The sequence below is a fragment of the Mixophyes fleayi genome, chromosome 5 (genome assembly GCF_038048845.1).
Source record: "Mixophyes fleayi isolate aMixFle1 chromosome 5, aMixFle1.hap1, whole genome shotgun sequence".
Lineage (NCBI taxonomy): Eukaryota > Metazoa > Chordata > Amphibia > Anura > Limnodynastidae > Mixophyes > Mixophyes fleayi.
In genome coordinates this window covers 120,911,623-120,928,736 of record NC_134406.1, presented here as the reverse complement: position 1 = coordinate 120,928,736, position 17,114 = coordinate 120,911,623, and the positions used below count along the sequence as shown (strand labels likewise).

Sequence of the window (17,114 nt, the reverse complement as noted above, 5' to 3'; positions counted from 1 at the left end):
CAGGCATTTGAATCCTCTTTCAACATTAGGAACACATTCAACAGATTCTCCAGTAGATTGGCTCCTTTACACATAATAATCTTTAGGCACTCCTCATCCAAATAATAGAAAATATGCTGCATTATGATGGGGTGGTGCAACACATCCATATCCCCATCCTGCAGACACTGCCACAGTCCTTCATCCCAGTAAAACTTTCTGGACTGGACTGCTTCATCCCTTCCATTGAGAACTTTTTCAACACTGGGCTGTGATCTTCTCTCTTCTGCCCAGAGCTCACACCCATTTTACTTCCAGGGATCACATCACTGTGATTTCTCCTCTTTGAGACATGGTTTCATCTTCCTCTCTCCACTGGTGGGGTGCGCCCCCCCCTTATCAAATTGGCACTTAAGCGGCATCTTCCCTCGCCTAAAGCCCACAATGCTTTTCATGACACTTTCTACCTTAAAGCCTTTAGGCATAAGTTTAGGATAATGTGGTAACTGGGCAGCACAGTGGCCTAGTGGTTAGCACATCTGCCTCACAGCACTGGGGTCATGAGTTCGATTCCCGACCATGGCCTTATCTGTGTGGAGTTTGTATGTTCTCCCTGTGTTTGCGTGGGTTTCCTCCGGGTGCTCCGGTTTCCTCCCACACTCCAAAAACATACTGGTAGGTTAATTGGCTGCAATCAAAAAAATTGACCCTAGTCTCTGTCTGTCTCCCTCTCTGTCTGTCTTTGTGTGAGTGTGTGTATATATTAGGGAATTTAGACTGTAAGCTCCAATGGGGCAGGGACTGATGTGAATGAGTTCTCTGTACAGCGCTGCGGAATTAGTGGCGCTATATAAATAAATGATGATGATGATGATGGTTTCTAGTGCTAACTGCTTTGCAGAGCCCTGGAATGTATCACGATACTGAGTGACCCCACTGCTTGCGACCCAAAATGTGAAGATACCAGGTTTTCTGGCCCAATTTTTCCCACTTCACTCTGGCTGGCCACCCATGGGTGCCATCCTATGCAGAGAAGTCTACCCAGTACCTTTTAGGATTCGTATAGTCACTCAGGCAAATGCAGTTAGAAAGTAAAGCAATACATTTATTGTAATAAAAACAATTACTAGATTATTATGTACACACAGTAAATAAATGCCAGGCAGGTTTATCACATCATCTGTCTCTTACCCCCCTAGCCTAAGGAGCTACAGTCACCTGGATGTCATAACAAATATCAATGGAGTTCTTCTCTTAGCTGCAACTGTAGTCCATTGCAGCTGTAGTCCATTGTAGTCCAAACCAGCTACACTGCACCTTCCATGAATTGACACCCCCTCCGCCCTGGAATGACTCCTTATATCTACGGTCTAATTTCCACAGAGCTTTCCCCTCTCTGGCATACTCCCTGGGTCTCTCCTTGTAAAATATTGGTCAGTGCTGGACTAGGGGGGGTTGGAGAGTGGAGTGAAGATGAGCTGTCATTCCACAGAACCTCCCCTGCTACATGGCCTCTCTGGACTAGTCTAGTGAGAACAATGGACACTAGTTAGTTTTCCCCCTCCAGTATCTTGCAACCCGATTCCTACCCATAACCCCCTGGCTTCACTGTAAGGACAATGAATAACAACCTCACTGCCACATCACCAATATTCAATAAACAATATACTTATTTACAATGAGTTACAATGTCCCCTTCTCCACATGTAATTAGACACTGCAGTTGTAGTCTATTGAGCTGGGGAACAAAAGCAAGGGCTATAAAAAGTACTTGCTATAATCCACATTATGTGAGAAACAAGGAACAGGATGATTATAGTGTTATCAAATTTGTTTTGTCACATATTGTTTGGGGGAGTGTTGTGTCCATGAGAACAGATTTCCTGGCGCCTAAAAATGTGCAAATGAAATACTTTAAACCCGTAATATGGAGCCCTGAAAATCAAGCTGTTAAATTGATTAGACAAGAATGCCCATATAGAAATCAATGAGTAGAAGTTTTTCCACACTTAAAAAAGATAATTTATACTGAACTCTTTGTACAGATACCAAGCCAACCATCTGAATCGTGCTCTACAACTTCCTTGACTACATACATGTCCAGGGGCGGGCTGGCCCGGGGGGCAGGGGGGCATCGCCCCCCCGGGCCGCTGGGTCAGACGGCTATTAGGGCCGGGGGGTAGGCCGACCGGCCGCCCCCCTGATGCAAAATACATAATTTCCCCCCGCGGCCGCATCTGATGATATCAGATGCGATCGCGTCAGCTCACAGGCGGCCGCATCACATGACAGGGGATGCGGCCGAATCACATGACAGGGGATGCGGCCGCCTGTCTGCCCCCCGGGCTTCCCTCTCCCAGCCCGCGCCTGTACATGGCAATGGATTAGCTATTAACTGTTCATAATAACCATACATACAGACATAATACGTTGCTGAATATTATGGAAAACTTCAGATAATTGTATAAGTGAATATACTATTTATATAAGTACATAATACATGTACACATATATTTATTTCAATACTGGATCTTAACCAGTGGTCATTTAGAAGTGGCAATGTGGTAAAAGTAACTCAATGACCAGGGGGCTGTCTAGCTCCTAAAACTTTAGTGAAGTTGACAGGTTTAATTTTTCCCCTCATATTTGATGCTTTTTAACAATCAAAAAATACAAAGACATTTTAGGTGACAGCACTTAATATGTTTTTGCATTTTACTATGTAGTGTTAAAAAGTATCTAAAATTAGGGCTATGTGTCCTCCACTTCTCCCATGTCACATAATATTGCTCTATCATTAAAGTACTTGCCTGTGTCCAGAGACATGATGAGGAGAGTTTTGAATAATAAACAACACTTGGTATGTTCTTCCTGCTAAGGAGAAGTTCCTAAATAAATTTGTGCCAGAACATCAGGTGAATTAACATCTATTTTACAGTGTGTCGCCTTTAGTAACTGAAGTTATACAGGTGGCAGACATGTTTCTGAAGCCCAAAAAGGCACTGGAGGCTATAGAAATAGCTCAGCAACTGTGGCTTCCGCATTGGAGACAAATTTGGTTTTGAGAATTGATCACCAAGTGGAGAGTTAGACTGAGAAGTGCTGGAATAGCATGCTGTTGTATATTGGCACACTTCAATGACTAATTGTACCATTAAAATCCATTATCATTATAAAACAGCAGTTGAAATATGTACGTTCCTTATGTCTAGATGTTTTTTGTTTTTGGAAACATTTAGAGGAAAAATGTTTGCTGGAAATAAAACTGTATGGGTTTTGATAATAAAAAATAGCAAAATAAAAAGGTTACTTCACGTGCACTAATATCATTTAATTGTAGCACAATGATGCATGTGAGGCAGATAGGGGAAACTTTCCTCCTATAGCATTCTTTTATGTTTCATTCTTTTAATTATCTCTAAATGTTCAAATAACAGAGCAGTGTTGTATTGAGAAAGTATTTTAAAGACCTGTAGGTAACTTAGCTAACCACAGTTTGGTAACCACACTTTTGTGCAAATACACATTTACATATGACATCATGAATCAGATTGTGCTTGTTTAGTACTTTTAGTCATTGTGTCTTCAGGCAGCAGCGTGACTAAGGCTGGGTACATACTACAGAAAATTTCTCCCGATATGATATAGTTAAGGACTTTACCAATGACTGAAAATAAAAGTCCCGATCAGCATGCCGTTTCATGTGTACACACTAAACACGTTTTACACCATTTACCTTCAGATCTGTGCTCTTCATCTGTCATAACCATCAGCTGAAAAGATTGTGACTTTGCACACTATGGACACTGCCGGTTTTGAGTACATACACACCGGAATGACATTGTTCCATCATTGAATGAGATTTTTAGTTTGGTTTAAAAATCAAATCAAACAATATGATGTGCTTTGGAATCGCTCATTGTTGGAACATACACACTAATGAGATATCGCGCAAAATTGTCATTTATCATGTGATTGACCCGTTAATCTGCTGAAAACCCTCTAGTGCAGGGTTTCCCAAATCCAGTCCTCAGGGCTCCCCAACAGTGCAGGTTTTTCATATCTCCTTGCTGGAGCACAGGTGTTTCCATTACTGACTGACACATTGTAACAGATCCACAGGTGGTCCTAAATATGTCACATGTGATCCAGAAAACTTGCACTGTTGGGGAGCCCTTAGGACTGGGTTTGGGAAACCCTGCTCTAGTGTGTATCCAGCCTAAGTATATCATTATATGGCAATATTAATTTAATGATTTCCTAAGGAAATTTGAAGTAGGAAGGTCGTGTCAAGATATATATTTGCTCAAGAACAGCATAGCTTTGTCTATGAAAAGATCTTTGATTGGACCATACACGACTATTGAAGATTAGTGGATAAATGTACATGTCAGCTAATGTATGTGGATGTGCTTACAGAGATAGACATTGTATTCTGCGTAAACGTAATGTAATATTTATTTAATATTTTGTGTAATAGTACCACAAACAACTGACATTACACACTGCTCATTTGCCACTTCATGAAAGTGAATATCTCCAGCTATATAAACACATACAGATATTTAAAAATCATGTTCACTTTCAGACCCTTATATGACAACTATCACTTTCTTTAATTGCATTTAAACAGGTTAATTTTATGTTGTGACAATTCATTTGCACATGAGTTTTTGTGTGTGTTGCCTGAAGCTCATCTAAAATCTGATCGAAATTTTTCAGTTTGGATATTTTATTACTGATTGGCACAAGGTGAAGAGAATGTGTTTTACTAGTAAAATGCCTTGACCTGCAATCTTGAAACAGAATCTGGAAGTGAAAAGTTCAGATTTCAAAAGAGTTAACGAAAGTTACGCCACATGTTAAAATGTCAAATATATTTTCTTTCAATTTAAGGAGACTTTACACTTTCATGTCACCTATTGCAAAAGTAGTATAAGTAAATATTTGTGGAGCTTACCTTACTGAATAAAAGAAGGCTAGCCCCAAGTGCAAAATATGTTATGCTTTAAACTTATTGCATTTAAAAGGATTGTACCCTGTTTGAGTTAATTACTTTATTCTCAACATTGTTCCATTGGTGTTTATGGATAACATTAAATTTTACTTTGACCAAGCAAAATGAAGAAAAACGAGGGTCCCTGTGTCTGGATGCTATACCCAATATGATTTATTGAAGAGTCATGGAAAATAAACCACACTCAAGAATAGGACATATTTGAATCACCCTCTTGAATCCCCATTACTTCTAAGACATATAGGGGGGTATTCAATTGACGGCGGGATCGGCGAAAATCCCGCGCTCGAAAAATATTATCGTTAATATGGTAATCCTGCGCGTAAATACCGTTAATACGGTAATTTACTCGCTGGATTTCAGCTCGGAGCCGCGAGCTGAAATCCAGCGAGATATTACCGGATTAACGGTAATATTTTTCGAGCGCAGGATTTTTGGCTATCCCACCGTCAATTGAATATGCCCCATAGGGTGGAATTCAATTCCCCCCGGAATAACGCTGCGTAAAACGTATTACTGTTAATACGGCAAATTTAACCTGGATTTCTGCATGCAGCTCCATGAACCGCGAGCAAAAACCAGCGTTAAAGATTACCGTATTAACTGTAATTATGCGCACTATTGTCGTAGTAACGTTAACAGTGCGCAGGTCGCGTTACTGTCGGCAGTAATGCGGCCAACTGAAAGATTGATATGTAATAAACATTATCAACTATATGAGTACAATGATTCTAAAATAATTATTAACATAAATATGCTTTTAAAATACCTGCCTGGTAAAACTATTTCAACATGATTGTTTGTATACTAAACTTAGTTGTATCTGAATCTTTCAATAAATAATACAAATAAATTACCCAATTTGAAAAACAGTTTTTTTGGGGCCCAAATCTTGAATCTGACATTGCCCTAGCATATCTGATGATAATTTACAAAATAAACAATATTAATTCATAAAAAGTGTATTAATAGTTATTTACAATATTCACAATTTTGAAAAGATTTATACAAGACTTCCCTTGTTTGCACCAATTTGAATCTCACTAATACATTAAATAAACTCAAGTTTGGAGAGAAATATAAATTAGTTGTAAGCCATAATTTTTATTTTAAGCTTACTCAAGAATGAGTGCACTGCAAGTCAGCTAGGATGCCCTTTTTCTCAAACAGTACATAGTTCAATGTCCTTTGTCAGGATTTTGGTATGTGTTTTACAGCTGCATGCCAGCCACAGCTTCAGTTGCAAACCCTGGTGTCTGTCTTGCACATTCTGAATTACTATTATCTGCCAGCTATAATTAGAAGTCCAGATTTAAACATTATACTCACTGTGCTGTCAATAACAAGTTCTTCTTTCTTTGGCTGTGACCCCATGGCACTTGTATTTTGTACCAATTGAAATGACATTCCACACTTCACTCCTACATCAGCATAGTAGCTTATTTGTGCATTCCAACCTGCTTTTACTAAAACAACTGGGGTCAGTAAGCTTATATGCATCAGTAGCTTATTAACTTTTTATTTTTAGATATGTTTAAGCTCCAGTATATGTCAATGACAGAATTTTGTGTTTTAAGAGATACAATGCCCTCATGCTTTTACATAAATTAATCAGTACAAAAAACTTGCTATTCTGTGCATGGTGTATTTACAAGTCTGAAATAATAGTAATAATCTATTTATGCCTATTTTTTTACTGCAGGTAAATCATATCTGGCATATTTGGCACTTGTGACATGCAGTTAGATTTACCAAAGTCTTATTTCTCAAGTAGAACAGTAACTTTCTCACAGTTGAGATACATAGATTATTTTATAAACTACAGTCTTAACTGGAATGGACAGGTGTACATTTATTAAGTTAAAAAATGTCTCCATTGTAAATTGTTTTCTTTGGTAAAGTGGTTTTCTCCTTTTGCCCTTTTGTGTAGTCCAATTATTTGAGCCCCTCCGTGGGACCCCCCACTATTTGGCCCCATGCCAAGCTTAGCTGACAATTTGCAGGGCAGTATGCTGTCAGGAGACTTAAACTCTTATAGAGCATGAAGCAACTAATTGGACAGGAGCAACATCCAATCCAATCAACAATTGCATACATTGCAAATCTCATACTAGTTTCTTGAATAGTTTGCATGACCCAGTCCACCATGTATGACAGTGCTCTCCTTGCATACAGAACATCGTATTATTAGTAGTAGCTACTAGAGGTAAAATCCTGATCGGCAGAATTCATATGTGGGGAGGGATAAAAGTATGAGTGGTCTTAAATGTATTAAATATTTTCCCATGAATTAAAGAAAACAATTCTACATTGTTAAGGTCCAAAAGTGGACATCCTTTTACATACTTTGTGAAAAACAAATGATTGTGGATTATAGTATATTGTACCTTCAGTTTTTTGGCAGTGCTGTATGATATGTAATAAATCAGTAATTTAATAGTCAGTAGCACCTGTTGGACATTATTATTGTCTCCTAATATTCATCTTTTGGATGCCAAGCACATGGCAAATTATCTGGCATAGACTTTTCAGGCAAATAAAGGGTGATAATTCTACTCTAGAGGCTATAAGTTGTTTAAAGGTCTAATTATGAAAATAACAAAACACCCTCTAGCAACGTTTTTTCTCCTTGCATTTCTATAATTTGCCTAATTTTTTTTTTAAAAAAAAGTCTGTCTAAAACAGCAGTGCAGGAGATAAACGTAAGGAACTATGAAAAATATGGTTAATTTATTTACCTACTTTCATCTAACCTATTCTTTTATTATTAGTTACTCTAACCTACCTAGGATTCTCATGTCCCCTCTCTTCCCCAAAAAGCCATTTTGATAAAGATTGGGTGCATTAATATTCATAGACTATCCAATGTCATCAAAATCTGGCACATGGTCACTGTAATCATTGTTAAGAGCTATGGTAAACAAATGTCTCCTAACATGGCATTCTGAAAGCAATAAATGCTCCCTTAGTGAGACATTATGTTAAATGGAGAAAACTTTTCCCTGAAGCTTATGGGACTGCATGTTTTGGATGGGGCTGGGTGTGGTTTGGGTAGACTGGGAATCTTTGCTAAATTTTTCAGATTTTACTGTAGGAAATGTTGGCAGGTCTAGAGTAGAATAGGAAAGAGTAGACAACCCCAGAGCAGATAACTCTAGGAGCAGGAATGTCAGTTAATAGCTGTATGGTGCTGGGAACCTTCAGTAACATGGAACTGAAGCAATAAATAGTAACATAGTAACATAGTTAATGAGGTGGAAAAAATACACCAGTCCATCAAGTTCAACCTATTTTGGATCTCCTGCAATCCCTCACTTATATTTGAAATTGATCCAGAGTAAGCAACCGGCAATCTGTTTCAATTGTGAAAATCCCCCCAGACCCAATATTGCAGTCCTATTTTTACCGTATATCCACTACTATCCTTCATTTTAATTTGCAGTCGAATCCCTGGATACACTTTTCCGTGAAAAAATTGTCTAACCCTTTCTTAAACATATCTATTGAATCTGCCATCACAACCTTCCCTGGCAGTGAATTTCATATCTTGACTGCCGTCAGGGCCATCTTAACAACATTATGGGCCCCCGGGCAAAGCAGTGCACCGGGGCCCCTACATATATATATATATATATATATATATATATATAGATATAGATGTTTAGAGATACAAATATAGATATATACAGATAGAGATAGATAGATGTACTTGCTCAGTGACCCTTGAAGGTTTTTTATGCATGCTTTTTTTTTTTGCAGGATTGTTTATTCTAATTAAGAGCCCTGCCTATGGGGCCCCCTTGACCGTGGGGCCCCCGGGCACCTGCCCATCGTGCCCAATGGAAAAGATGGCCCTGACTGCCCTTACTATAAAAATTGATCTTGGGGTAAAAAGTTCCCATGAAAGTTCTCTGTATTTGTAAATAGTAATCATATCTCCTCTTACACGCTCTTTTCTAAAGTAAACATGCCTAAACTGGCTAACCTTTCCTCATAACTTAATGATTACCCTTTATCAATTTTGTCGCCCTTCTACAAAACCCTTTCTAGTTCCAAATTATCTTTTTTATAGAGTGGTGCCCAGAACTGTACTGCTTATTTAAGATGGGGTCTTACCAATGATTTAAACAGTGGCAAAATTCCCTTGCATCTATACCCCTTTTTATGCATGCTAATACTTTATTTGCCCTTACAGCTGCTTCTTGACATTGAGCACTATTGCTAAGACTACTGTCTACAAGCACTCACAAATCCTTTTCCATTATAGATTCTCCTAAATTAATTCCATTTAATTTATAGATTGTTTTCTTGTTTTTGATCCCTAAATACATAACCTTACATTTATCTATGTTAAACCTCATATTCCATTTGGCCACCAAATACTCCAGTTTATTTAAGTCCCTCTGTAGAGAAGCTACATCTTGCTCTGATTTTAATACCTTACAGAGTTTAGTGTCATCTGCAAAAATATAAACTTTACTCTATAAACCCTTACCAAGTTCATTAATAAATATATTAAAAAGGAGTGGCCCCAGCACGGAACCTTGAACCACGGAACCACTTAAAACTTGTGACCAATTAGAAAATGTTCCATTTATCACAACTCTTTTTCCCTATTCTCTAACCAGTTTTTGATCCAAGTACAAATGTTGTTTCCTAGACCCAGTTCCCTTATTTTGTAAACCTGTCATGTTATCACAGGAATTCCCACCGACTGATGTTAGTGCTACTAAACTGAGAGGCGCAGAGTCTAACGCACCCCCAGTGTTTGCCAGGACTTTGCTCCGTGAGGTGCGCAGATCACAGTTCTCCCAGATAGTCACCAGTGCGGCGTAGAAATCGTAGTCAGACAGGCCGGATCAGAACCAAGGAGGCGCGGTACAACGGAGGATAGGCGAGAGAATAGTCAGAACAGTCCGGGATCAAAACCAATACGGGCAACAAGGTACAGAGGAGAATCCAGGAGAAGAGTCTAGGCAAGCCAAATCAGTAATCGAACACACACAATGGAAACACAGGAATGCTGGAGTAGGAACCAACAATATGGCACACTATTGGTGCCAGAGTGAGGTTTAAATAGCAAAGGAAGGAAGCAGGTAGTCGGGTGATCTCCAGAGATCAGACACAGCTGATCGTCGGAGCTGGCGTCCCATTGCTAGGCAACGGGATGGGAGAGAGTGTCCGAAGGCGACCGTCTCCGGCACCTACATGGGGTGCGGAGGCGGCGCCTGACTAAACCAACCTCTAGTGTGGCACTGTATCAAAGGTCTTTGCAAAATCTAAGTAGACCACATCTACTGTACTGCCCTGGTCTAAGTTCCCACTAACTTTCTCGTAGAAACTAATTAGATTAGTTTGACATGACCTATCCCTCACAAATCCATGCTGATTCCCACTAATAATCGTATTGTGCACCAAGTAATCCTGTATACTATTCCTTAATATACCTTCCAGTAGTTTCCCCACTATTGATGTCAAGCTTACAGGTCTATAATTCCCTGCTTGTGATCTCGTCCCCTTTTTAAACAACTGCACCACATCTGCTATTCGCCAATCCCTTGGTACTGAGCTTGATGAGATTAAATATATGAAAATCAAGAATAGCGGTCTAGTTGTCTCTGAGTTTAGCTCCATTGAGTGTATGCCATCTGGACCTGGAGCTTTAGTTATCTTAATATTCTTAAGTCGCCTTTGGTCTTCTTCCTCTGTCAACCAAGTATTAATTAATGGCACGGTTTCATTTCCATTTTTATGTATTATTCCTACCATTTGTTCCTCTCTAGTAAATACTGAAGAAAAGAAAGTGTTTAATACATCTGCTTTTTCCTTAGTATCATTTATCAAGTCATCCATCTCACTTGTTAGGGGTCCTATATTATCTTTTTTTAATCCTTTTGCCATTTATATACTTAAAAATATTTTTGGGGTTTGTCTGACTTTATTTTGCAACTTGTTTTTCATTTTATAATTTAGTCAATCTAATTTCCTTTTTGCATGTTTTATTACATTCCTTGTACCGACAGAAGGACTCCTTAGACCCTTCAAACTTAAACAATTTAAATAGACGCTTCTTACTTTGCATTTCTTCCCTTACCTTATTATTTAGCCACATTGGTTTAGACTAAATTCTTTTACATTTATTTTCCATAGAAATGAACTTATTCATATATGTTTCCAACAACATTTTAAAGACAGAATTCTTCCCTATTTTTTCCTTCAAAAACTTTGTCACAGTCTATGAACTTTAGAGACTCCTTTAGCATATTACAATTTGCCTTTCTAAAGTTTAAAGTCCTAGTTGATCCCTTATACTGTTCCTTCTGGAAACTAATTTCAAATGAGACCATATTATGATCACTATTTCCCAAGTGTTCCCTTACTTGAATATTTGATATTACGTTACATTATTTGTTATTACTAGGTCCAGTATAGTCTGGTTCCAAGTTGGTTCCTCCACTAATTGGAAATGTAATGGTCTTTTAGCGCGCTCAGAAACCTATTTCCCCTAGCTGTTCCTCAGGTCTCAGTACTCCAATCAAGGTCCGGATAATTAAAATTCCTCATAATTAAAACTTGACCTAGTTGTGTAGCCTAATTGTTTTAGCCTTTTTAATTTGCTGTAGAAGTTGACCTTCCTCACTCATACTAATATCTGACGGTTTATAGCATATCCCTATCAGCAGTTTCACTGAACTGTTTCCTCTGCTGGATATTTCCACCCACAATGCCTCAATATTTTCACCAATATTCTCGTAAATAACTTATACCTATCCCTCCTGAAGAGAGTATAGCCTTCCAAGTTGACTGCCTAGTCATGTGTATCATCCCACCAGGTCTCCATAATACCTATAATATCATACTGCTCATTCATTGCTACTAGTTCTAACTCCCCCATTTTACCTGTCAGGCTTCTTGCATTTGCAAGCATACACTTAAGTCTACTGCCTCCCTTAGGTATTTCTTTTTGCTTTAAAAAGGTCCTCTCCTTATCGGCTATGCTTCCCTTTCCCCCTTCTCCCCCACCTTGACTCTTGTTAAATTCCTCCTTACTACTCTCAATGTCTATCCCATAAATACTTGCTTGCCCCTCCCCCCGAAAGCCTAGTTTAAAATCTCCTCCAACCTTCTAACCATCCTCCCCCCTAGCACAGCAGCCCCCTCCTCATTCAGGTGCAATCCATCTCGACAATAAAGATGGCAACTGACCGAGAAATTAGCCAAGTGCTCTAAGAGTCCAAAACCCTCCTTCCTACACCAATCTTTTAGCCATGCATTAACCTCCCTAATCTCCCACTGCCTCCTTGGACTAGCACGTGGCACAGGTAGTATTTCCGAAAATACTATCTTGGATGTCAATTGCTTTAAGTTTTGACTTATGTCCCTGAAATTATTCTTTTGGACACCCCTTATTCCTCTAACTTGTCATTGGTTCCAACATGCACCAAATAGGTCATTCCCAGTCCCTCCCAACAATCTGCCCACCTGATACACAATATGCCAACTCCGAGCATCCGGAAAAGACAACACTCTGTTTGGCATGCACGGTCCCGGTAACAAATTGCCCTATCTACCTTCCTAATAATTAGATCCCCTACCACCACAATCTGCCTGGTTCCCTGAGTAACTTTGGTCCCCTCTATGCTGGAGAGACCGTTCCCCCGGTTGCTAGAGGAAGCAGTCTCACCCAACTCTACCAATTCTGAACTGCCTTCCACAGTATCTTCATCCAATCTGGCAAATCTGCTGGAATTGCTTAGCTCAAACTGGCCTGCCTCTTCCTCCCTCTGCTACCCCTAGTAACTGTTCCCCAGCTGCCTACCTGTGCATCCTCCTCTGTCTCTGCTCCATCCTGCTTAGCTAACGCATCAACGGTGAGCTGTAAACTCTGCTCCAGCTTGGCAATCTCTCTCAATGTTACAATGGTCTGCTTTAGATCACTTGTGCTTCTAAGGAGACCAATTGCTCACATTTCTCACAGAGGTATAAACCTTGGAACAATTGCTCCAAGTGTGCATACATATGACAAGATATGCATTGAGTGAGATCATCAAGCCTGCTACCACTCATCTTATTATGGCTAACCTAACTTCTTATACCCTACAGTGAAATCGAGAGTACCAACCTTTGCTAGCCACTTACCAGATTAAACCCCTTCCTCGATTCCACTCCTTACTGGATCTAACTCCACACTTTAAACAAACAGCAGTGGAAATCACAAGCTCAATGAAATTGATTACCGCCATCTGTTAAATAGAGCTTGAACTATTTAAGCTGTATTAACTAATGCAATTAAACCACACCCACTAGCTCTAACAGAAAAAAATAATAAAATAAATGTCAATTTCACAACCATTTCGGCTAAGGCTTTACTAACTCTCTATATTGTGGTTTGTAGATAGATTTATAAAGCTAGTGAAGGGACAATTGCTGATTATCGTATGTCTGAGTTTTGTAAATTATTATTCAACTAATACCATTCAGCCAAACCACCTAAATTACCCCACTAGTCTAGTCAAAACAAGATATTGGTATGGAAAGTCAGTATAGTGAGAAACTATTATTACCTCCTGGCATAAACTTTATTACAGGGAACAAAATGATTAACTTGTATGGTGAATTATAGTATTAGTGCTTGTTACATAGATGTTTAATATTTATTAATGGCAGTATGCAAAATGAGACAACCTTTGTAAAAGACGTGAAAATATTAAATTTATTGTGCAGTATTACTAAAAAATGCCACATGATCAACTTGTACCATTTTTAGAAATGATGCAAGTGACAAAAAACACATGTGTTTTTAATATGTTGTTTTTAATTATGCATTTTCTTCTTCATTTGAGTAAAAAAGGTTTAAAAATAAACATGTACAATTTTTGTTTAGATGGCAAAAAAATGTGTATTTAACCATTAAATTTAAACTAGTGGTAATAATGAAATCCTGTTACATTGTTGCTAATTTATGTTCATATTAAGTCCTCAGATGTTGCTTATTGGTCCTTCTTGAAAATATGTATCGTGTTTAAGTATTCATTTTTAAATTAACAGGTATGTTATGTTCAATATCATTTGCAGGATATCAATGCTTCCATGACAAATAGCACAGTGACAAGCAAACCACCTGTCACATTACGGCTTGTTGTCCCCGCAAGTCAGTGTGGATCTCTTATAGGGAAAGGAGGATCTAAAATTAAAGAGATCAGAGAGGTAAGAATCTTCAAAATTCATTTAATACAACATGAAAATAATAGCAAATATATCATGTAAATCAACATGTTTCTAAAAAAAAATCATAGTTTCTTATTTATATAGTAGACTGCAGAAAGGACTGGGTGGAAATGTATTTAGAGAGACATATTTTTCTTACATAAAGTTCTGTATTAATATTGAGTGAGAATGCATCACTAAACTCCTAGCAGCTAGAGAAAGCACAAAGACTTGAGACTCAATGATTGCCACTAGTTCTTAAAGAATTCATAGACTGAATGCTGATGAATATTGGTTAATCCCACAAAATAGCTGCTTCTACTAGGTGGAGGCAACATGTAGACTTTAAAGAGAGGGATGAAAGCCCAAGGGTTAATATACACATATTTATTGTATTACAAAACGAATAGTATAACTTGTAATATAGTAAGGCTGCCTATTAAACTCATGGCACAATCAAAAATGAGAAACTCTGCATAGTTTTCTGGTAATATAAAGACCTGAACATAGAACCAAAAGATCCGCATTTCTCCATTCCATAGGCACCTTGGCACATTATTTGTGTGCTAAGATCATCAAACATGAATAAAATAAACTGCAAAAGATCTCGTAATCAGCACATTTTGTAACATATACACATAACTGCATTTATGGCAAATGTTATAGACAATAAAGGTGTCAGGCTCCGTCACCGCACCTCTCCTGGGTGCCGGGGAACAGTCGCCTGCCCCCTCTCCGACGTGCGCCCCGTTGCCTAGCAACGGGACACCGCTTCGGGCTCCTGGTTCCCTGTGCACATGCGCGCTGGCTCTCCTCAGGTCTCTGTCGGTGGTTAGATGTGCTCTGACCACCAGAACTCTCCTTCTCCTCCTATCACGGGCCATTTCCCCCTATATTACCCTCCTCCTTCTCTAACCTCATTGCCAGAGTATTGGTTCACCAGTCTGCAGCGTTCCTGCAGAAAATTTTCGACCCAACACTAGACCACGCTCATTGTGTTTAAAACACAATCAGAGCGGCCGGGCAGCACGCTGTCCCTGCCTGTCACTGCTGAATGGACCTGCACATAATGTGCAGCCACTGGCAGCAAGCCCCTGCTAGGGGGCAAAGAGCTGGCTATTTCCTGAAGACATAGCAGATGGAGTCTATTCCTCTGGGCTGGCTGAAGCTGTGGTTGCTGGCGATGGCTGTTGTCTAGCAGCTGTGGTCTTTTTCTCTGTGCTGGGTTGTGCAGGTGTAGATCCTGAAGACTGTAGTCTGGAAGTTTGGCTCCGGGTAATAGAGTTGAGAAATGCGGTCACAATTCTACCCCCAACATCATTGCTAAAGATCACATCGGTTGGGAGGCCATCCATAACAGCTATATTTCGTAACTCCTGGCCATCTCCCCAGTCCAGATACACACTTGCTACAGGCACTTCCTGTTCCAGTCCATCTGTCACAGTAACTTTGGCAGTGTGACCCCGCAATACTGCAGCAGGATCAATAGGATAGGGACTCACAACAGTAATTGAGGTCCCTGAATCCCTCAATCCTTCAACCTTCAGGGTTCCCACTTGGACCGCCTACAAGTTCCTCTACATGTTTTGTGGGTTTTTTTGGACAAACAGGTGACTCTTCCCTTCAAGTCACCCTCAATCTCGACACACTCTGTTGGGCAGGGGTGGAAACAGTCACCGGGTTCTAGAACTCAGAATCGGGGCTGTGGGAAAGTGCATCCTTAGGTGACCGGTTTTCCCGCAGCTGTAGCACTTCCTCTCCAGCCTGGGCTCCGATGGTCTCTGATAACTCCCAGGGACAGGACGGTGACTTGCGAGTGGTACCCGAAGGGTTAGGTAATTCCTTTTGGGGATGAGTAGAAGAGTGGTGTCCCTCTGATTGTATAGTCTTTTGGGGTTGGCTTTTAACCTGGTGCTTCTGCCAGTGTGCTAAATCCCAAACGCTGCCTAAGGTCTACAAAAAGAAGTCACCAACTTCTTAACAAAGTCACATATAATACATAGATAGTATACCTTTTGGCGCTGATTGGGTCACAAATAAAAGAATGCCAGTGTCATATGGTGAATCACTGTAACAAAAAACATGGAGGAAACATAGAGCAGTATGGTACAAACAGGTGAAGCATATAAAAACCCTGGGTCTGTATCCCTGTATAGAGTGTCTGGATAGGACAATTGTTAACACCACGTGAGGAAATCCCCAAAGGTATTAGGCTTACAAACACGAGTCTTGTACCACAGCACTTCTGATAACATCCAAAGGAGAGATGGTCATATCCTCCATACTTTTCTCCAGCGATGCAATCACAATAAAAAAAGGAATATCATAGCATAATACTGTTTTATTTTATGAATGAATATAAAAATAAAGCATGTACAGCATCAACGTGGGTATTACCCGAGTTCAAAAAGTTCTCAAAGAAAGTGCAGGGGTGACTCCACCGTCTCGCTGTCAAGTGCCTCCCTTCATCCCAGGCACTGATGAAGGGAGGCACTTGACAGCGAGACGGTGGAGTCACCCCTGCGCTTTCTTTGAGAACTTATTGAACTCGGGTAATACCCACGTTGATGCTGGTAATTAATCGGTTCTCTTCCAAAATCTCATGAGTCAAAATAAAATACTTGCTCGATTGGAAGGTTTTCGGCCCTGAAGAGCACTCCTGGGTCGATTCCTCTGATGTTCATACTCCATCCTTGGTTAAAAAGTTTCCATTCCAAGTTCTCCAACAAACCCAGCCTTAGGTGTGTGGTGCTAACTTTTAACAGCTGTCACACACCACACCAGGTAATCGCATTGGAATTCGCTATGCCTACCTGTCCCTGTTGACAGTCTCTCTCTCTCTCTCTCTTTCTCTCTTGCTCGCTATCTCTCTCCTTGGCAGCAGAGAGTTTCAACTTGCTGGCTGTTCTGA

At 39.7% G+C, this 17,114-nt stretch overlaps 1 protein-coding gene across 24 annotated transcripts in view; it reads left to right on the top strand.

Annotated features, from left to right (window-relative positions):
- LOC142158631 (poly(rC)-binding protein 3-like) overlaps window positions 1-17,114 on the top strand; it is a 1,531,228-nt gene that overhangs the window by 1,407,093 nt on the left and 107,021 nt on the right. For all 24 annotated transcript variants that reach the window (XR_012692823.1, XR_012692822.1, XM_075212788.1 and 21 more), the window contains one exon: window positions 14,072-14,203. Coding sequence is in view for 22 of the 24 variants with exons in the window: in XM_075212788.1 (XP_075068889.1) it covers window positions 14,072-14,203 (132 nt within the window). In the remaining 2 variants the exon portion in view is untranslated. The remainder of the gene's footprint in view (window positions 1-14,071; window positions 14,204-17,114) is intronic.